This window comes from Triplophysa dalaica, chromosome 13 (assembly GCF_015846415.1).
Source record: "Triplophysa dalaica isolate WHDGS20190420 chromosome 13, ASM1584641v1, whole genome shotgun sequence".
Taxonomy (NCBI): Eukaryota; Metazoa; Chordata; class Actinopteri; order Cypriniformes; family Nemacheilidae; genus Triplophysa; species Triplophysa dalaica.
The window spans coordinates 16,164,219-16,179,844 of NC_079554.1; the positions used below are offsets into that span (position 1 = coordinate 16,164,219).

Sequence of the window (15,626 nt, forward strand, 5' to 3'; positions counted from 1 at the left end):
ACCAATCACAGCAGACTAGACCATCCGACCAATTAGATCAGAGTAGGCTGACAGAAAGGAGGGAATTAGACAGATGAATCGAAGAACGAATCATTTGAGAGTCAGTTAAGAAGTGAGGTAGTAATACCTGCCTATTATTAGAAAATGAAAGTGTTTTAACACCGTGTATGTACGTAAACTTGTTTTTGGATACTCCATAAGCCAAAGTAGGACCCTAAAATACACAAAATATTTACTCTTTAAGAACGAATATGGAACTCACCCCACACATTCAGGTTATAGTTCTTCTCTGTTTTTCCTGCCACATTGGTGGCTTCACATGTGTATCTGCCTGTGTCCTGCACTTGCGCGCTGTCAATCTGCAAACAGAAAACTATTTAGCACGTCTCTGTGAGATTGCTAAGGTAGTTGTTAGATGATTGATGTATTATAGATGCTTTCAGCAGGAACATAAGCAAACGTTATGTGGCACAAACTTATGTTCCAGTAGACCTCCACAAATAATCTATAACTGTTGAGTAGTTGTAGTTGTAGTTTAATTTAATTTAATACAATCAATATACAATAAAATATGAATACAAATTAAATATAAAATAAATTGTTCCACTAAAACCAAACATAGACTGGAAATTAACGTCGGGTCATGGCGTGTATCCGATGAAATCGTCCATGCTGTACCTTAAAATAGCTCTGATCCTCTGACAGACTGAGTCCAGGCTTTCTATATAGTGGTCGACCGTCTTTCCTCCAGCTCAGCCCAGGAGGGGGGATGGCATCGCTCTGACAATGCAGCTGCACGGCCTGACCAATCAGAACCGTGTTGTTCACCTCCTCACCCATGATGTTGGGCGGCACTGGGTAACACAGGCAACATGGCATATTTTCAGTTAATCTAAACCAGTGGTTCTCAAACTAGGGCCCGTGGCCCCCTTGGGAGCCCCAAGATGGATCCATGGTGGCAGCAGATTTTGTGGCATTTTATGAAATTTATCATAGTTTTTATGCAATTAAACATCAGAAAAATAAGACCACGAAACAAAAGAATTGATGTTTCAGCATTGTATAACCGAATATGTTTTTTGTTTTAATTCAAATTCAAAATGTACGATTATAAGTCTTTATTTGGGGGACCGCAAAGCCATTGACTCTACACAAAGGGGGTCACAGTTGAGAACCACTGATCAAAACCATCAGAATGTTTAACGAAAAGACTTGCCCAAAAATTTCACTGGGTTTGGAGTTGTATTTTTTTAAACTCACCATACACGCGTAGCTCATATTCTCTGTGCTGTTCCCCTCCTGCGTTCACAGCCACACAGGTGTAATGACCCGTGTCACTCACCTGTGCACTAACAAACGACATTATTCTGCCACCTGACAGTATCTAATAACGTAGAAAAACAAAATGAACATTCATAATATGTAATACGGATATGTGGACGTGGCGGCATCCCAAACACACACAGACCTGAATGCCATCCGAGAAGCTAGAGACAGGGCTGCCATCTTTGAGCCAGGTGAGGCTTGGCGCAGGAAGTCCTGAGGCTTCACACTCCAATCTGATTGGATCATTCACCACCACTGTTATCATTCCACCTTTACTCGATATAGAGGGAGGAACTAACAAAGAGAGAACATTAGAACCGTTATCTGACAAATAATCATGTAACCAGACATTTGACTAACTGGTAAATGAATACAGTACTCACCATAAACTTGCAAGCTGTGTGTGAGGTCTGTGCTGCCGGCAACATTGATGGCTACACACTTGTAGAGTCCAGCGTCTGACACCTGGGCACGGTCAATCTCCAGCACCTGACCTCTGCTCAAAATGTTAACCCCTGCAGCGCTGGTCAACGGACGACCATCTTTATACCATGTCACAGCTGAAGCGAATATAGAGAAAAGAAATACAGACTAATGTATACCAGCATCCATCTCTACTTTTGTGAAAAATTAGACATGTTGTGGGACTCACCTGGAAGAGGACTTCCTGTTGCCTTGCATTTCAGCTGAATCTGGAATCCAGCAAGGATGGTTTCATTGAGTGTCTCTCCAGCATTCTGGATGCTGGGAGGTTCTAAAAAACACAAATACACACAAATCAGCAAATTACTCTAATACGCTAACACTACTATAATTGTTTTTTACAAATATTTATAATGATTTACTCAATTAACCCCAGTATTTCCAATATTACCCGTGTTTCATATGTATATTTCTTACCATGAACATTGAGGCGAATGTGCTGTTGTGCCTCTCCTGCCGCATTAGTTGCCACACACGTATATTTCCCAGCATCCTCCAGTCTGGCCCTTTTTATGTGCAACACCCTGCCTGCAGATTCAAGCTACATGACAAATAAAGAGGGAAGAAAGTACAACTGTATTCTAGAAAAGTATGGTTAAAAACATCTTCAGCGAGCAAGAGAGATGCATTGTAGTCTGACCTTCAGAAATTCTCCTGTGGTGTCCACAGGACGGCCGTCTTTGAGCCATGTGATGCTGGGAGGTGGAACTCCACTGGCCACACACTGCAGGCTGATGGGTGTCTGGAGGACCACTGACCTGTCAGATGGACCAGTGGAACGGATATTTGGGGGGACTGAGAGACAAACAGATAAATACAATAAATAAACACAATTTAAAACTTCAAACTTGCTTTGTGGCTGCATAAACTAACCTTTTGCAGATACACAAAAAAGAATTGCAGTGTTACAATTTTAGTCTTTTGGAAAAAGGAGCATATACATTGATGACTCATCTTGTACTTAATCGATTTTTGTCCAATTGAATGCTTTCTCTAATGAAATGCTTTGGGGTTTTGACGCAACACATAAACTTAAACCAAACTTAAAGGAAATTAAGAAACACGTGTAAAAAGTTACCTAAAACCTTCCCTCTGTCAGCAGATGAGACAAACATCAAACATAAATATTAGTAAAAGATTCCAATTCCAATGTATGCATAAAATGTATAAAAGTTATTCATTACCATGCACAGATACTTTAAACTCTCTCTCTTGTTCTCCCGCCTCATTGGTCGCAACACAAAGAAAAACTGCCGTATCATACAACTGAGCACGAGACACGACCAACCGTCGGCCATTAGACGCGATCCGCACCCCCTCACCCTGTCTGACCGGAAGACCATCTTTCAGCCAACTTCAAGAAGAGAGGCGCAGAGTAAGTGGAGGGAAAATGATGTATACGTAGTATGTGTGAGTGTATCGAGATCCTCACCTTATGGTTGGTGTAGGTGTCCCTGTAGCTTGACACTCCAACTCTAAGATATTGTTGATGATGACGGTGGCGTCTGTGATGTCGCTTGCCCCATCAACAACAGGAGGAACTTAATATATAAATCATAAAAAGAGGAATGTTACAAAACATGTTATTCCAGTCTTTTATTTATGATGTATCACAGTTGCATTCTGTTACTGAACCGTGTCTTTAAAATTAAGCATGACAATTCTTTTCATGGACCGAAAAAATGAAAACGCACTGACTGGTAATGAATGCCACATGATTACTTAACATCATCAAATGTTGTCCCTACCATAGACTCTTTGGTCTTGCTCTCTCTTTCATACATTTCCTTCATTTATTGGCTCATAAAGCACACTGTGTTTTGTATTTCCGCCAATGATGTTCCAATGATACGACATAAATCTAAATCGATGGCTTGCAGTGGTCTGTCGGGCACATGTATTAGGACCATAATAGTGTCCAGATGTTCAAAAGATCAACGTGCAGGCCGAGACAAGATCTGTCTGGCTCATGCAGACATAAAGGAGACACCAAGTTCCTGATTTCTGTGGATTTTAAAGAATGGGATGCCTGAAGATATTTGGAATTACTGAGTGAAGTGTTTTCATCTGTCTGGTCAGGTGACTTCACTGGATTGTCAACTTTTAATAGATTGCAAAATGTTTGGTGCATTTATTTTGAATGAAGCCCTATGTTGTCTGCCAATGTATTGATAAAGAGAGAAACAACTCTACTAGACTGAACGTGTTCATATACCTAATACACTGACGTCATATTTGATCTCTTTCTCTCCAGCAATGCTGCTTGCCACGCATGCATATCGCCCAGCATCAGACGGAAGAGCGCTGATAATCTCGATTTTGCGCCCCTGCTCTAGAACCCGCAGGTTGTCTTTAGCCGTCACTGGAGAACCATCCTTCAGCCAGGTCAATGAGGGGGGAGGGTGACCTTCAGCCTCACATGTCAACATCAGAGATTTACTGAGCACAACATTCACGTCTGTGGAACCATCAGAACTTCCAGTGATGGAGGGGGGAACTGAATGATGGACAGCGGAAAATAGCGAAAGTGAGCAAGTATTCAAGAAAGGGGGAAATGACACAAAATGAGTATTCTTTTCATGAAAATAATGAACCATTATCATTATTATTAAAAACTTAAGCACTTAGCGTGTTCTCACCGTAGACATCCAATTCATAAAGTTTCTCCGCCGTGCCAGCGACACTGGTAACCTTACAGGTATACTGTCCAGCGTCAGACACCTGAGCTCTGGAAATCTTCAGGATCTGTCCACGCTCCACATACTGCGCCTGTCGGCTGGACAAAATGGTCTTACCGTTCTTGTACCAAGTGATGGCAGGGAGGGGCACGCCTCGTACTTCACACTCCAAAGTCAATGTGTTACCCAGCAGAACCGTCAGCTCAGAAGACACGTTTCCTCCCTTAATACTGGGCGGCACTAAGCGGGAATTGATGGGGAAATTCTGTGAAATTCATGACAGAAACTTCTGTTTGCCTAAGTTGTAAGTCAAGCGTTTCGAACATACCAAAGATACTGAGGTTAAATTCTTTAGACTGCTTTCCTGCCGAGTTGGTGGCGCTGCATTGGTATCGGGCCTGGTCACCTAAACGAGCACTTTTAATCTTCAACTGCTGTCCTCTGTTTGAAACTTCAATATTTGGGTCAACCAAAAACATTGGCCTAAAACACAGAATGAGATACACATTCAGATACAGCTAATGCTCATTTTATTGCTGTCATAGCATTTGATGATCAGTTTTTCTGGACCAGAGATCTTTGTGGAGTAACTTACTTCCTGTCCTTGTACCACTGAATTGTGGGAAGGGGATCCCCTTTGACCCTGCATTCCAGAACGATCTCCTGATTGAGTATGCCAGAAATGTTCCGTGACCCAGCAGTCCCGATGATTGTTGGAGGAACTAAACACAGGAAATAAATTATCTGGATGTGAAGACATATCATGGCACACATCACAACATATGGATGTATTACAGAGTCATCTCAAATACATTTGAGTCAACATAAAACATCAATCACTTCTTATTCATTACTTGCTTACTTATTACTATATTTATGGTTCACTTTACCAACAGCCTGTGTGGCTTAGGTGATGTCAAAATAGAATGAAAACATAAAAGCAATTTCTTTTACCCAAAACATCCAAGTTAAAGTCTCTCTCTGTGCTTCCGGCAATGTTGATGGCCTTGCAGGTGTAGCGTCCAGCATCTGAAACAGCTGCTTTCAACAATTTCAGAGTTTTTCCCTTTTGCAGAATCTGCACATTGCTGTTGGAGGTTACCTGGTAAAATGGTACAAGCAACATGTATGAGGCTGATTCTAGATTTTTCCCCTTATACCCTAATTTTAAACTACAAATCACCAGGACAGAAAATATTCAGGACGTTGAAATCTACTATTCTACTGTTCTGACATTTGTTTCAGCAGTGTAAAATCTGTTGCTTGGGCAGTGTGATTAGAGATTTCTTAATGGCTCCCTTTATAATGCACAATTCATTCTAAAATTAAATCTCATAAAAGCTGATTTATGGGTGTTTTTATGACCTGTTCTTGGATCGTAAACCCAGTGATTGTAGGAAACTCATTTTTGATTGGCCTCATTGAGTAATATAGGAAAGACTGTTTTCTCATTATGCTTACATTAACCAGTCTATACACAAAACTGAAATGGCTAGCAATAAAACTTATGTTAACCTCTATAAAGTGATCGAAGTCTTGGAAAGGACTTTTTTGGATGCATCAGATTTAACTGGATTATAACACGTTCCACTGATAGTGAGTAACGAAGTGGATGACATAATAAAAAGCGCTAACCACAACTCCATCTTTGTACCATGTGATGACAGGTACAGGTGTGCCTGTTACATCGCACACCAGGTTGGTCGGTTGATTCATTGCTAAAGAGACGTTGGACAGCAGGCCACTGTCTCGGATATCAGGTGGGACTAGACGGAGAAGACACAGGACAAAGATGAGACAGATCATGAAATGAAATCAATGATAAACCAAAATGACTTAGACACGTTCTAAATGTTGAACTAACCATTGACCTTAAGCTGGTATTTCTTCTCAGTTGTCCCAGCATCATTGACAGCCATGCAGGTGTATTCGCCATTATCCAGAGGTGAGACCGAGGCCAAGATGAGGAGCGTGCCATCCTCCAAAATAGAAACACCTGGCTCATTTCCTGTCAACTCCTGACCGTTCCGAAGCCACTTTATTACTGGCTCGGGTGTTCCTGTGGCAGATGAGGGAAAGTTGAGAAACAGGCACTTGCATTGTCAGTTTGTGATCGCTTTTTCACTTTCAAGTTGGAATGAAATTATCTATGAAGACACATGTTCAGATTCACCTTTGGCAGGGCAGGGGAAGGCAATCTGCTGGTTGGCCACTCTTTCCTGTAAGGGGCTGTTGAAAGGGGGCTCTAATACCTCCACCACAGGCGGGACTGCGAAGAGATGGTGACAATGAAGGATTCAGGATCATTTAATCAAGCTCCACATACCTAGATATGATTTCTAGTCCATTTTGATCTGAATTGCTGTAATTACAATTCTAAACGCCAAACCCTGTCTGACCTTGCACCTGGAGCTGAATATTGGTTTCATCTTGTCCAGCAATGTTGGAGGCCACGCAGGTATAGGTTCCTTCATCGATAAGCCCCACCTGGCTCAGAATCAGAGATCCATCCGAGATTCTGTAGTCAGACTCATCCAGCAGGGCGGCGCCATCCTTCACCCAGGAAATGGAGGGTTCTGGGACTCCATGTGCATTACAGGGCAGTTCTATGGGATGGCCCACCTGCACCTTTATGGTTCGAGGACCTGCTCGGATGCTGGGAGGAACTAAGTGGGAAAATGATATATTTTGCAGATAAGGATAAATCAAAATAAACCTGTGAAGATATTGGCAAATTGGCCAAGATTTATAATAGATTAAAATTAAGAGACAAAAAATCTGGGGAAGTCCAAACGATAATGACACATTCTTTGTAACATCTCATCTCAAAGAATCTTTTGCCCATAAAGCATTAAAATGAACCTTTGCTGTGCTCAAAAAGAACAACCTGTCCTTATGTGCCTCTGGATGATAATTTTCTCACAATTTTGGGGATTTCAATCTTCCCGATGAGACACTTGGTAGCTGTGATAAATCAAAATGTGAACTCCCATCATTTCTCAATTTACTCGCTCACAGAAGCACTATAATCCAAGATTAAAAAGACTAATTGTAGTCATTATAAATAGCCCCGTTCCAATTTCTTTTACAGATGTGTCTGAGTTTGCTCTTAGAGCATCTTATGTCTATGAGACTCTTTCATTTTATCATGCTTTGTGTGGCTGAGACAAGCTGATATAGTATCTCCTTCCTTCTTTTTCATAGAGTAGATTATTCTAAAGATCACATGGCCTCTTAAAGGAATAGTTCACCCAAAAATCAACATTCTTTCGTCATTTATGCACCTTTACGTCATTCCAAACCTGTATGACTTTCTTTCTTTTGCAGTACACAAAAGATATTTTAAAAAACGTTGGCAAACAAACAACACTGATCCCCATTGTCTTCCATTGTATGGCAAAATTTCTAAAAAGATCTGTTCCACAGAAGAAAGAGTCATAGAGGTTCTGAACGACACAAGAGTGAATAAACGCATGACTTTGTTCACACTCAATCCAGAATTCATACAAAGGTTCAGTATACGTTTGTGCATGACCTTGCAAAAGCCCGATTTTAAATTCATTTCAAGTCATTCATGTGGTAAGGATTGAGTTTGTAAAAATGGCATTGTTCTGTCGGCCATTTAAACTGAACCAAAGCTAAAACACACCGTCCTTAAAACTAACAAATCTGGAAACAAAACAACTAGTGACAAGTGCTCTGACGTGTGCTCTGAACGGGATCAGACCATTAGCATGCGTGAAAAGAACACACATGGATGTACTTACCCAGCTGATTGTTGCGTTTGATGTGAAATTGACTACAAAATACGTCTTTTAATGATCCTCCTGCAGCTTTGTTTTACATGTGGTTTGCAGTCAAAATATTTATTTTATAGATGTGGGTAAGAGTAGAGAACTTGAAATAAACTCAGGATGTCTAACAAGACATGTAATGAAGTGGCTGAAGCCTATTGTAACCCTTGGATCAATGTTCCATTGTGATCCCTTTCAATGACACAATACTTCAGAAACTATGACCTGGTAAATTGCTCATTTTAAAACTTACAGGTTCCTAACTTTAATTTATAGTTTTTGGTTCTCTTACCCAGAACACTGAGTTTGACAGTCTGAGTGAAGTTTCCTGCTATGTTAGTGGCCACACAGACATAGAAGCCGCTGTCTGTCACACGCGTCTCTGTGATCGTCATAGAGCCCGATGACAGCTGAACATGTCTGTGAGAGAGAAGGGAAATTTTATTTTCATTCGCACTGTTATTCAGGTTTAAACTTCACACAGGTGTTCCTCATTTACAGAGAGGCTTTTAAAATACACCTACGTTTAATTTTGTAGTGAGCTGAGAGAGAGAGTTTAATTACTGTGTAATTTTATTCTCACCGCAGTCTTATTCCTTTAGGCTATACAGTAAATATCATGTATTAGTTAAGAATATCACACTGATTTGATATTTATTTCTTTAACTTTAAGTGACTAAAAATAAACACAAAAGTTATGTGACCATATGAATTAAATAATAGAGACTGTGTTTCATATAGTCAAATATAGACATAGATCATATAGATCATGAATATAACTTACTATCAATGTCCACGTGACTTTAAGATTATTTGTAATTTCATAAAATAGATGCATTTAAAACATGTTTTCACATGCATGTTCTTTTAATATTTCGAAAGAATGTAAATATGTTTAGTATGTACATCTGGGATCGTTCTACAAATAAAGAATCAATGTATTTATCACTTGAACTGTGAATCTTATGTATGTGAGCTATGGAGTGGAGAAACACATCAGTGAGATACCTGGGAGAGAAGGGGGAGATGAGCTGCTTGTCTTTGGCCCAGGTAATCATGGGAGGAGGAACACTCTTCACCTCACATGGTAGTGTGACATCATCGCCCACTGTAACAGACATCTCCAACAGCTCATCTAAATTACCCTGTATCCCTGCTCCACCACCACCGCTCAGTCTGGGCCTCACTGCAAACATTCACACAAATGCACAAATGTATAGTACAATGTACATTGTCTCACATTTTTGGACAACCAGTGCAATGCCGAAGACAACACAATACATGTTTCACAAAACCAAAAAAGACAGAAAAAAGCAATAAAATCCATAAATAGAGGAATCAAGCTAACCGTAGACAGTGAGCTGGACCTTTCTCGAGCTGTATCCAGCAGCATTGGTAGCCGTGCACACAAACTCGGCAGACTCCTCACCGCTGGGGGAGAAAATGTGAAGACTGCCATCCTCATCCACAGAAAAGGCACTGACACTTAGATCCAACATCTCCCCTCTCTAAAAAAACACACCGTCAGTCATTTAACAGCAATACCAGGGTGCAATAAAAGACCGGAAAGACGGTATCAGAAACAGACAAAAGCACAGTCAAGCTTCCAGCTACTGTAAAACTTATAAATCAATGAATTCGGTTCATATAAAATCACCACAGTCCAACGGTGAACTGTCTCCAGAGCTGTGAAAAAGCTTAGATCCAGTTAAAGCAGAGAGTGAATGTGAAGTTTTAATGTGATCAGAAATCTGCTTTGCAACTTAATAGCCTCACATTACTCTCGACTTTTTTATTCGTTCAATTCAACTTCAGCACATTTTATGGGTCCCGAAAAAAAGCCCACACACACCGACCCAAATGATGAGAACATACATTCAGCGTACATGCAGTTGGAAACTAAAGTTAGACACCACATTTAAAACGTTTATATCTGACCGTAGAGGAAAAAGTTTTGATATTCAGACAAAATAAGTGAGTAATGAGATTTCTGATATGGTAACACACAAAAAAAAGAATTCTCACAGCATGCAGATATAATGTGTAAATATATATGCAAGTAAAAGAAAAGCAAAATGGAGAGACCTTTACCTTAGACCATGTGATGTCTGGTTTGGGGACTCCAATTGCACGACATGGCAGAGAAATAGGTGTCCCTTCAATGGTACTGAAGATTTGAGGGCCATGTTGAATAGTGGGCATCACTAGAGTGAAAAACATACAATGAACAATCATTATATTTATAGTGATTTTTTGTCTTTTTGTGAACATGACTGCCCCAATCCATTAAGCAGCATTGCTGCCTTACATCATAGATTTATTTTGGTAAAAAATGCTAAATTTAACATTTTAACAGGTGTATGGCAAAACAAAGGTGGCTTTGTTCAAAATGTAAGACCTATACAGGTCATAAACTGCATCCTGAATTAACTAAAGAGTTTTCCCTAACTACGAATTTAGGTTCCCTAACACAACCCACATTTTAATGAGAACTTCTCTGCGGTGCACTGCACAGACTGGCAGAGCTGCTTTTAATCCTCAAAAATGTAATAAATGAATGACGTAGAAGAGAGAAATAAAAGCTTGTTGTACACAGTCATGGGAAGCGGCAGAGTACAGTAGAGCACTGGGATATGTCTGAGTAGTCCCTGGTTTCTGCATTTAAGTTAAACATTCAGATCTGATAAAAAGGCCCCTTTATTTGTATAGCTCTAGTTCCAAAGCCGCTTATGAGGAAATTGTGCCTTAATGTTTACATCCCCCTGGTGAGAGAGTAACAGTCAAAAAGCAATTGTGCCAAGGAAAAAACTCAATAAGATGTTTAGGTAATGTAGGGAAAACTCCATGTGAGGAACCAGACTCCAGGGGAGCCCATCATTCTCCCGCATTACAACTCAAGCACACATGCTAAATATTAGCTAGTTAAAAACTATGTGTAATACAAGCCACGTGTTCAATAAACAAATTTAATTTAATATGCTAGAATAGCAATATTTACCCTACGTGATTATTTTGTGGTCCCTAAATCTACTTAAATCGACTAAAGGGAGGTAGTGGTCATTGAATTATCATTTGTTCTATAAACATGTCATAAGTCATTTATATTTCAGTGTGCGTGGATGCTTTTTTTAAAGCCTTACCGTACACATTAACTATGGTGGTGCGGTTGCTAGACCCCACTACGTTTTCCGCCAGACAGGTGTACTGACCCCCATCCTGTTGATTGACCCGTTCTATATGTAGACTGCCATCACGCCTCACAGTCACATAGGGGCTTGATGCAACCTGCCATGTCATTGAACACATGTATATCACATTCGCATTTAAACAACGAGATTGTCTTAGAGAACATAAAATGGCATCAGCATTTAATATCAGTAATTAATTTGTCGTATTTTAGAAGCAGACAGAATATTTACCAGGAACTAATGCAGCGACAATCATTCTAATTGAATTATTATTTTTTGCTACACTGTATGCGTCTGACTTACCAAGCCATTGTCATGTAGCCAGTGTCTCTCAGGAAGAGGATTTCCAGCCAGTAACACACAGGGCAGAGTAACCTGCTGGTCTTCTATCACACTGACCACTGCTGGACTCAGAGCGATCATAGGAGACACTGCACAGACAAACACATAGAAAGACTTGAGATGAGAACACACACAGAAATTCAATATCTCTATATATACACAACGTTCTGAAATATTGCTTTTAGATGAGAGCTTTTCCACGAGAGCTGCGTAAGTCAAACAAATCACATAATTGCTCTGAACCCTGGCGTGGGAACGCTGCAGATTCCCAGCGGTAGTTTTAAGGTGGTGTCCACCCGTCACACATACCATACTGACAGTACTATTACTGTGAACCTTTATCTTCAGAAAGTTTTAAAACATAAAACTGCATTGACATTGATTGTTTTCGACATGATTGAATCAGTAGACACGACTGTCAGGCGTCCAAAGGAAATACTGAGAGTGTCAAGTCAGTGGTCTGGCCACACCTTTGGAGTTGTGCTTGTAACGTTTCTATGGAGACTTTGAAATACACATTAAATATGTCACTGGGGTATTAGAGCTCAGCTAGAGAGTATTATGGGACATCTGAGGCACACTGCAACAGTGCATGGTGGTTTTTCGGAAACAGAAACACACAAAGTCACTCACACACACAGAAACAAAACCAACAGACCGTTGATAAGACCATCTGTTTATACAAACATTTGACACTTACAAATCACACTGAATATTTTACATCAGACTGGTAACTGAGCAAAACTCAAAGTACTATGGTCTGCCTACTATAAGCCTTTATCTACACTTTTTGTTTTATAGGAAGAGATATCGTATTTTGCGTTCTATCGCCTCACTCACACACATGCACGCACACTTCATTTTAACATCTACATTGTATCCAAATGGCCACATTAGAATGCATTCAAATTACAAAGGTCTACAACTGCAATGCATTATGGATGTTTTAATGCTCAGTATGACTTAACATACAGTATGTCCACACAGGTATTGAACTTTTTTGGTATTTTTCTGGTATTATCACACCTAACCAGAAACACATGTATCCCAGAGACTAAACATTGATGTGCTCTTCAACATCAAAATGAACTACTGAGCACCTCTCAATGTTTTGGGCCTATGGCCAAAGATAAAGAAAGCGTAAAACAATTATTATCCCAAACCACCTCCTTCTTTCAAGTATTCTGCTGACAAATGCACCGGAATTAATGGGAAACATATTAACCAGTAGCAAGAAAAGATTCTCTGTGATAACTTACCCAGTCCAGTAACAGTGACTTTGGCTTTGGACTGGATTTTGCCAAACTGGTTTTGAGCTTCACACAAGTATGTGGCCTCATCTTCTACCCAAAGTTCTAAAATAAACATGACAAAAAGAACCTTAATCATCTTTAAAATGCAGATAATATATATACTGTACCATAAAATATAAGCATTAAATATTTGCAAACAGTTGATCATACCTAAACTATTCATGTAAAGTCGTTGAAACTAGTAACTTTGTATTAGCTTCTATCGTAATATTGCTCCTGTATGACATATCGCTTATAGCTCCCTGAACTCTCTATAAGAATCTGAAGCTGAATGTCAGAAAATTCATGCTTTTATTTTACGACAAAACAGTATAACAGGCCTAAACAGAGAAAGGGAATATCTGAGTAAATCTGAGATACATACTAGTAATAAAAAGGTGGCCATCATTTTTTTGAGTGATAGTGCTGTGGCCGCGGTGCCTAGAGAAGAGCGCTACATTGTCCTCTCGTCTCCAGGACAGCTGGGGTTCTGGGTGACCCTGGGCGTGACACGGTAAGGTGACGTTTGTGCCGATATCAGCAGACAGGTCAGATGGCTTTCGTGTGAACTGAGGAGCAGCTGGGGAACACATTTCACAGAAAGAGATTTATTTAGTAGATGTCAGGACCAGGGTTCAAAATTAACATCCCATATACTGAATATGATGCTGCGAGTGACAAAATGGCCCGTGCTGTTTGTCACAAAAGTCCAAAAATGTATAGATGAAAATGAAATATAGTTTCATGCTTGGTGTGATTTTAGATGGGTGTGTGCAATATATCCTTACAGCCCACGTCCAGCGTGAGGTAGCCCTGTGCAGATCCAGCTGTGTTGACTGCCACACATGTGTAATCTCCTGCATGCTTGTCCTGAGCCTTCTGAATCCTCAGAGTGCCACGTTGAGGGTCCATGCTCAAAAATGCAGATGACCTCAGCTGCACGTCATCTGAAGATGAAACATACATAAGGTCTCGATCCAACTGAAATCGGTCTCAACAACATTCTTTGGTGAGGAGGTCTGCCGACCTTTGTACCAAATGACGTTAGGGTGTGGAACTCCGGTGACCCTGCACTCCAAAACAACCGTCTGTCCCAGACCAATCAGCATCTCAGCATGAGTGACCGTCACCTGTGGAGACTCTACAAAAGGTTGAAGATCACAGAGAGTATAATTAAAGACCAGCTTGGAGCCGCAGGGTGGGACCGAATGTCGAATGTCTCACTTATTTACGGTAATTTCCTTTGTCATTTGTTGGTATTTACAGTTTAATAGTAATAACATCTTAGCTTATGCTAATTTGAATTTTTCCTGTGTAAAGCACTTTGTCCTCACCTATGTAGGTGAGTATGGAAGTTTGGGTGTCGGTTCCAGCAATGTTACTAGCCAAACAGCCATACGTCCCTGCATCCTTCGGTATCATGTTCCTAATGACCAGTGTGCCATCAGGGGTCATTCTGTGTCTGAATGACAAAAGAGCATAACAGGATAAGATCCAGAGGACAGTAACAACCGGCCATCTTAATTAAAGACGGGTGTGTTTCCAACCTGCTGGAGCCCATGATGAACATGTCATTGTGTGTCCAAACCACCATGGGTGTGGGGTAGCCCTTAGCTGAGCATCTGATCCCAACATCCTGACCGGTGTGGAACGTCTGGTTCCGTGGATCCACTGTCACCACTGGTGGTTCTATTGTGAAAATGATGTTTTGAAAAAATTGTGATGTTTAACGAAATCACGTTGATTCGACGTTTTAAAGACGTTATTAATTAGTTGTGCTGAGCAAACTGCTAAGTTTTGCACAAGAAAAAATCTATCAATAATGGTTTGCATTTAAATTGTGATTCCTTTACATTCTGTCATCATTTATTGACCCTCATGTCATTCAAAACATGTACACAACTCTTCCTTCAGTGGAACACAAAAGAAGAGATTTTGAGAAATGTCTCATAGGTTTCATGTCCATACAAGGGTAGTCAATGGGGTCAGTATCTTCTTTTACGTTCTGCAGAATAAAGTCATACAGGTTTGCAACGACAGGAGGGTACGTAAGTACATGAAGAACAAATGTTTATTTTTCTATGAACTAAAATGTGTAACATGTTAAAGCAAATTGTGTATTTGGGTGTGTAGTCGAATCGATTACATAAATACAGTTCGCTGACAAATACACACACATCTAAGTGATGTTCATGCATGGTCTCGACAACACTTTAAAATATCCTGCTTCACACTCATGATATGATTCTTGGTCCAGCCAAACTCATTTCATAGCAAATTTCTACAGAAATGTACAGTTTCATTTCTACAGAAACACTGTAAGATTATTAGTTCCAGATTTTCCCAGCTGCTGAAGTAGAGATGCGTTTCTGATCAATTCACGATGTGAACAAGAGTATTTTCTCACTGCTTCTGCTGAAACCAATAACCTCCAGTGTCTGTCCGTCCCATGTCCCAGCAGACCAGGACGTGTGACATCACCACCAAATGCAGGAAGTGCAAAGGCTGATGAAGTGCATGATC

The 15,626-nt window shown here is 40.3% G+C and overlaps 1 protein-coding gene across 4 annotated transcripts in view; it reads right to left on the reverse strand.

Moving 5' to 3' along the window:
- Positions 1-15,626, reverse strand: part of hmcn1 (hemicentin 1) — a 67,995-nt gene that overhangs the window by 25,909 nt on the left and 26,460 nt on the right. For all 4 annotated transcript variants that reach the window (XM_056763725.1, XM_056763727.1, XM_056763724.1 and 1 more), the window contains 31 exons: positions 14,651-14,792; positions 14,438-14,565; positions 14,131-14,244; positions 13,892-14,050; positions 13,489-13,683; positions 13,071-13,166; positions 11,773-11,900; positions 11,422-11,566; positions 10,373-10,485; positions 9,630-9,789; positions 9,290-9,467; positions 8,574-8,701; positions 6,887-7,153; positions 6,661-6,756; positions 6,352-6,546; positions 6,123-6,253; positions 5,442-5,589; positions 5,083-5,209; positions 4,816-4,970; positions 4,449-4,727; positions 4,025-4,306; positions 3,242-3,350; positions 2,994-3,163; positions 2,450-2,604; positions 2,227-2,350; positions 1,979-2,080; positions 1,710-1,886; positions 1,469-1,620; positions 1,261-1,384; positions 679-854; positions 263-359 (listed from right to left, as the gene is read on the reverse strand). In XM_056763725.1, the coding sequence (XP_056619703.1) occupies positions 263-359; positions 679-854; positions 1,261-1,384; positions 1,469-1,620; positions 1,710-1,886; positions 1,979-2,080; positions 2,227-2,350; positions 2,450-2,604; positions 2,994-3,163; positions 3,242-3,350; positions 4,025-4,306; positions 4,449-4,727; positions 4,816-4,970; positions 5,083-5,209; positions 5,442-5,589; positions 6,123-6,253; positions 6,352-6,546; positions 6,661-6,756; positions 6,887-7,153; positions 8,574-8,701; positions 9,290-9,467; positions 9,630-9,789; positions 10,373-10,485; positions 11,422-11,566; positions 11,773-11,900; positions 13,071-13,166; positions 13,489-13,683; positions 13,892-14,050; positions 14,131-14,244; positions 14,438-14,565; positions 14,651-14,792 (4,752 nt within the window). The remainder of the gene's footprint in view (positions 1-262; positions 360-678; positions 855-1,260; positions 1,385-1,468; positions 1,621-1,709; positions 1,887-1,978; positions 2,081-2,226; positions 2,351-2,449; positions 2,605-2,993; positions 3,164-3,241; positions 3,351-4,024; positions 4,307-4,448; positions 4,728-4,815; positions 4,971-5,082; positions 5,210-5,441; positions 5,590-6,122; positions 6,254-6,351; positions 6,547-6,660; positions 6,757-6,886; positions 7,154-8,573; positions 8,702-9,289; positions 9,468-9,629; positions 9,790-10,372; positions 10,486-11,421; positions 11,567-11,772; positions 11,901-13,070; positions 13,167-13,488; positions 13,684-13,891; positions 14,051-14,130; positions 14,245-14,437; positions 14,566-14,650; positions 14,793-15,626) is intronic.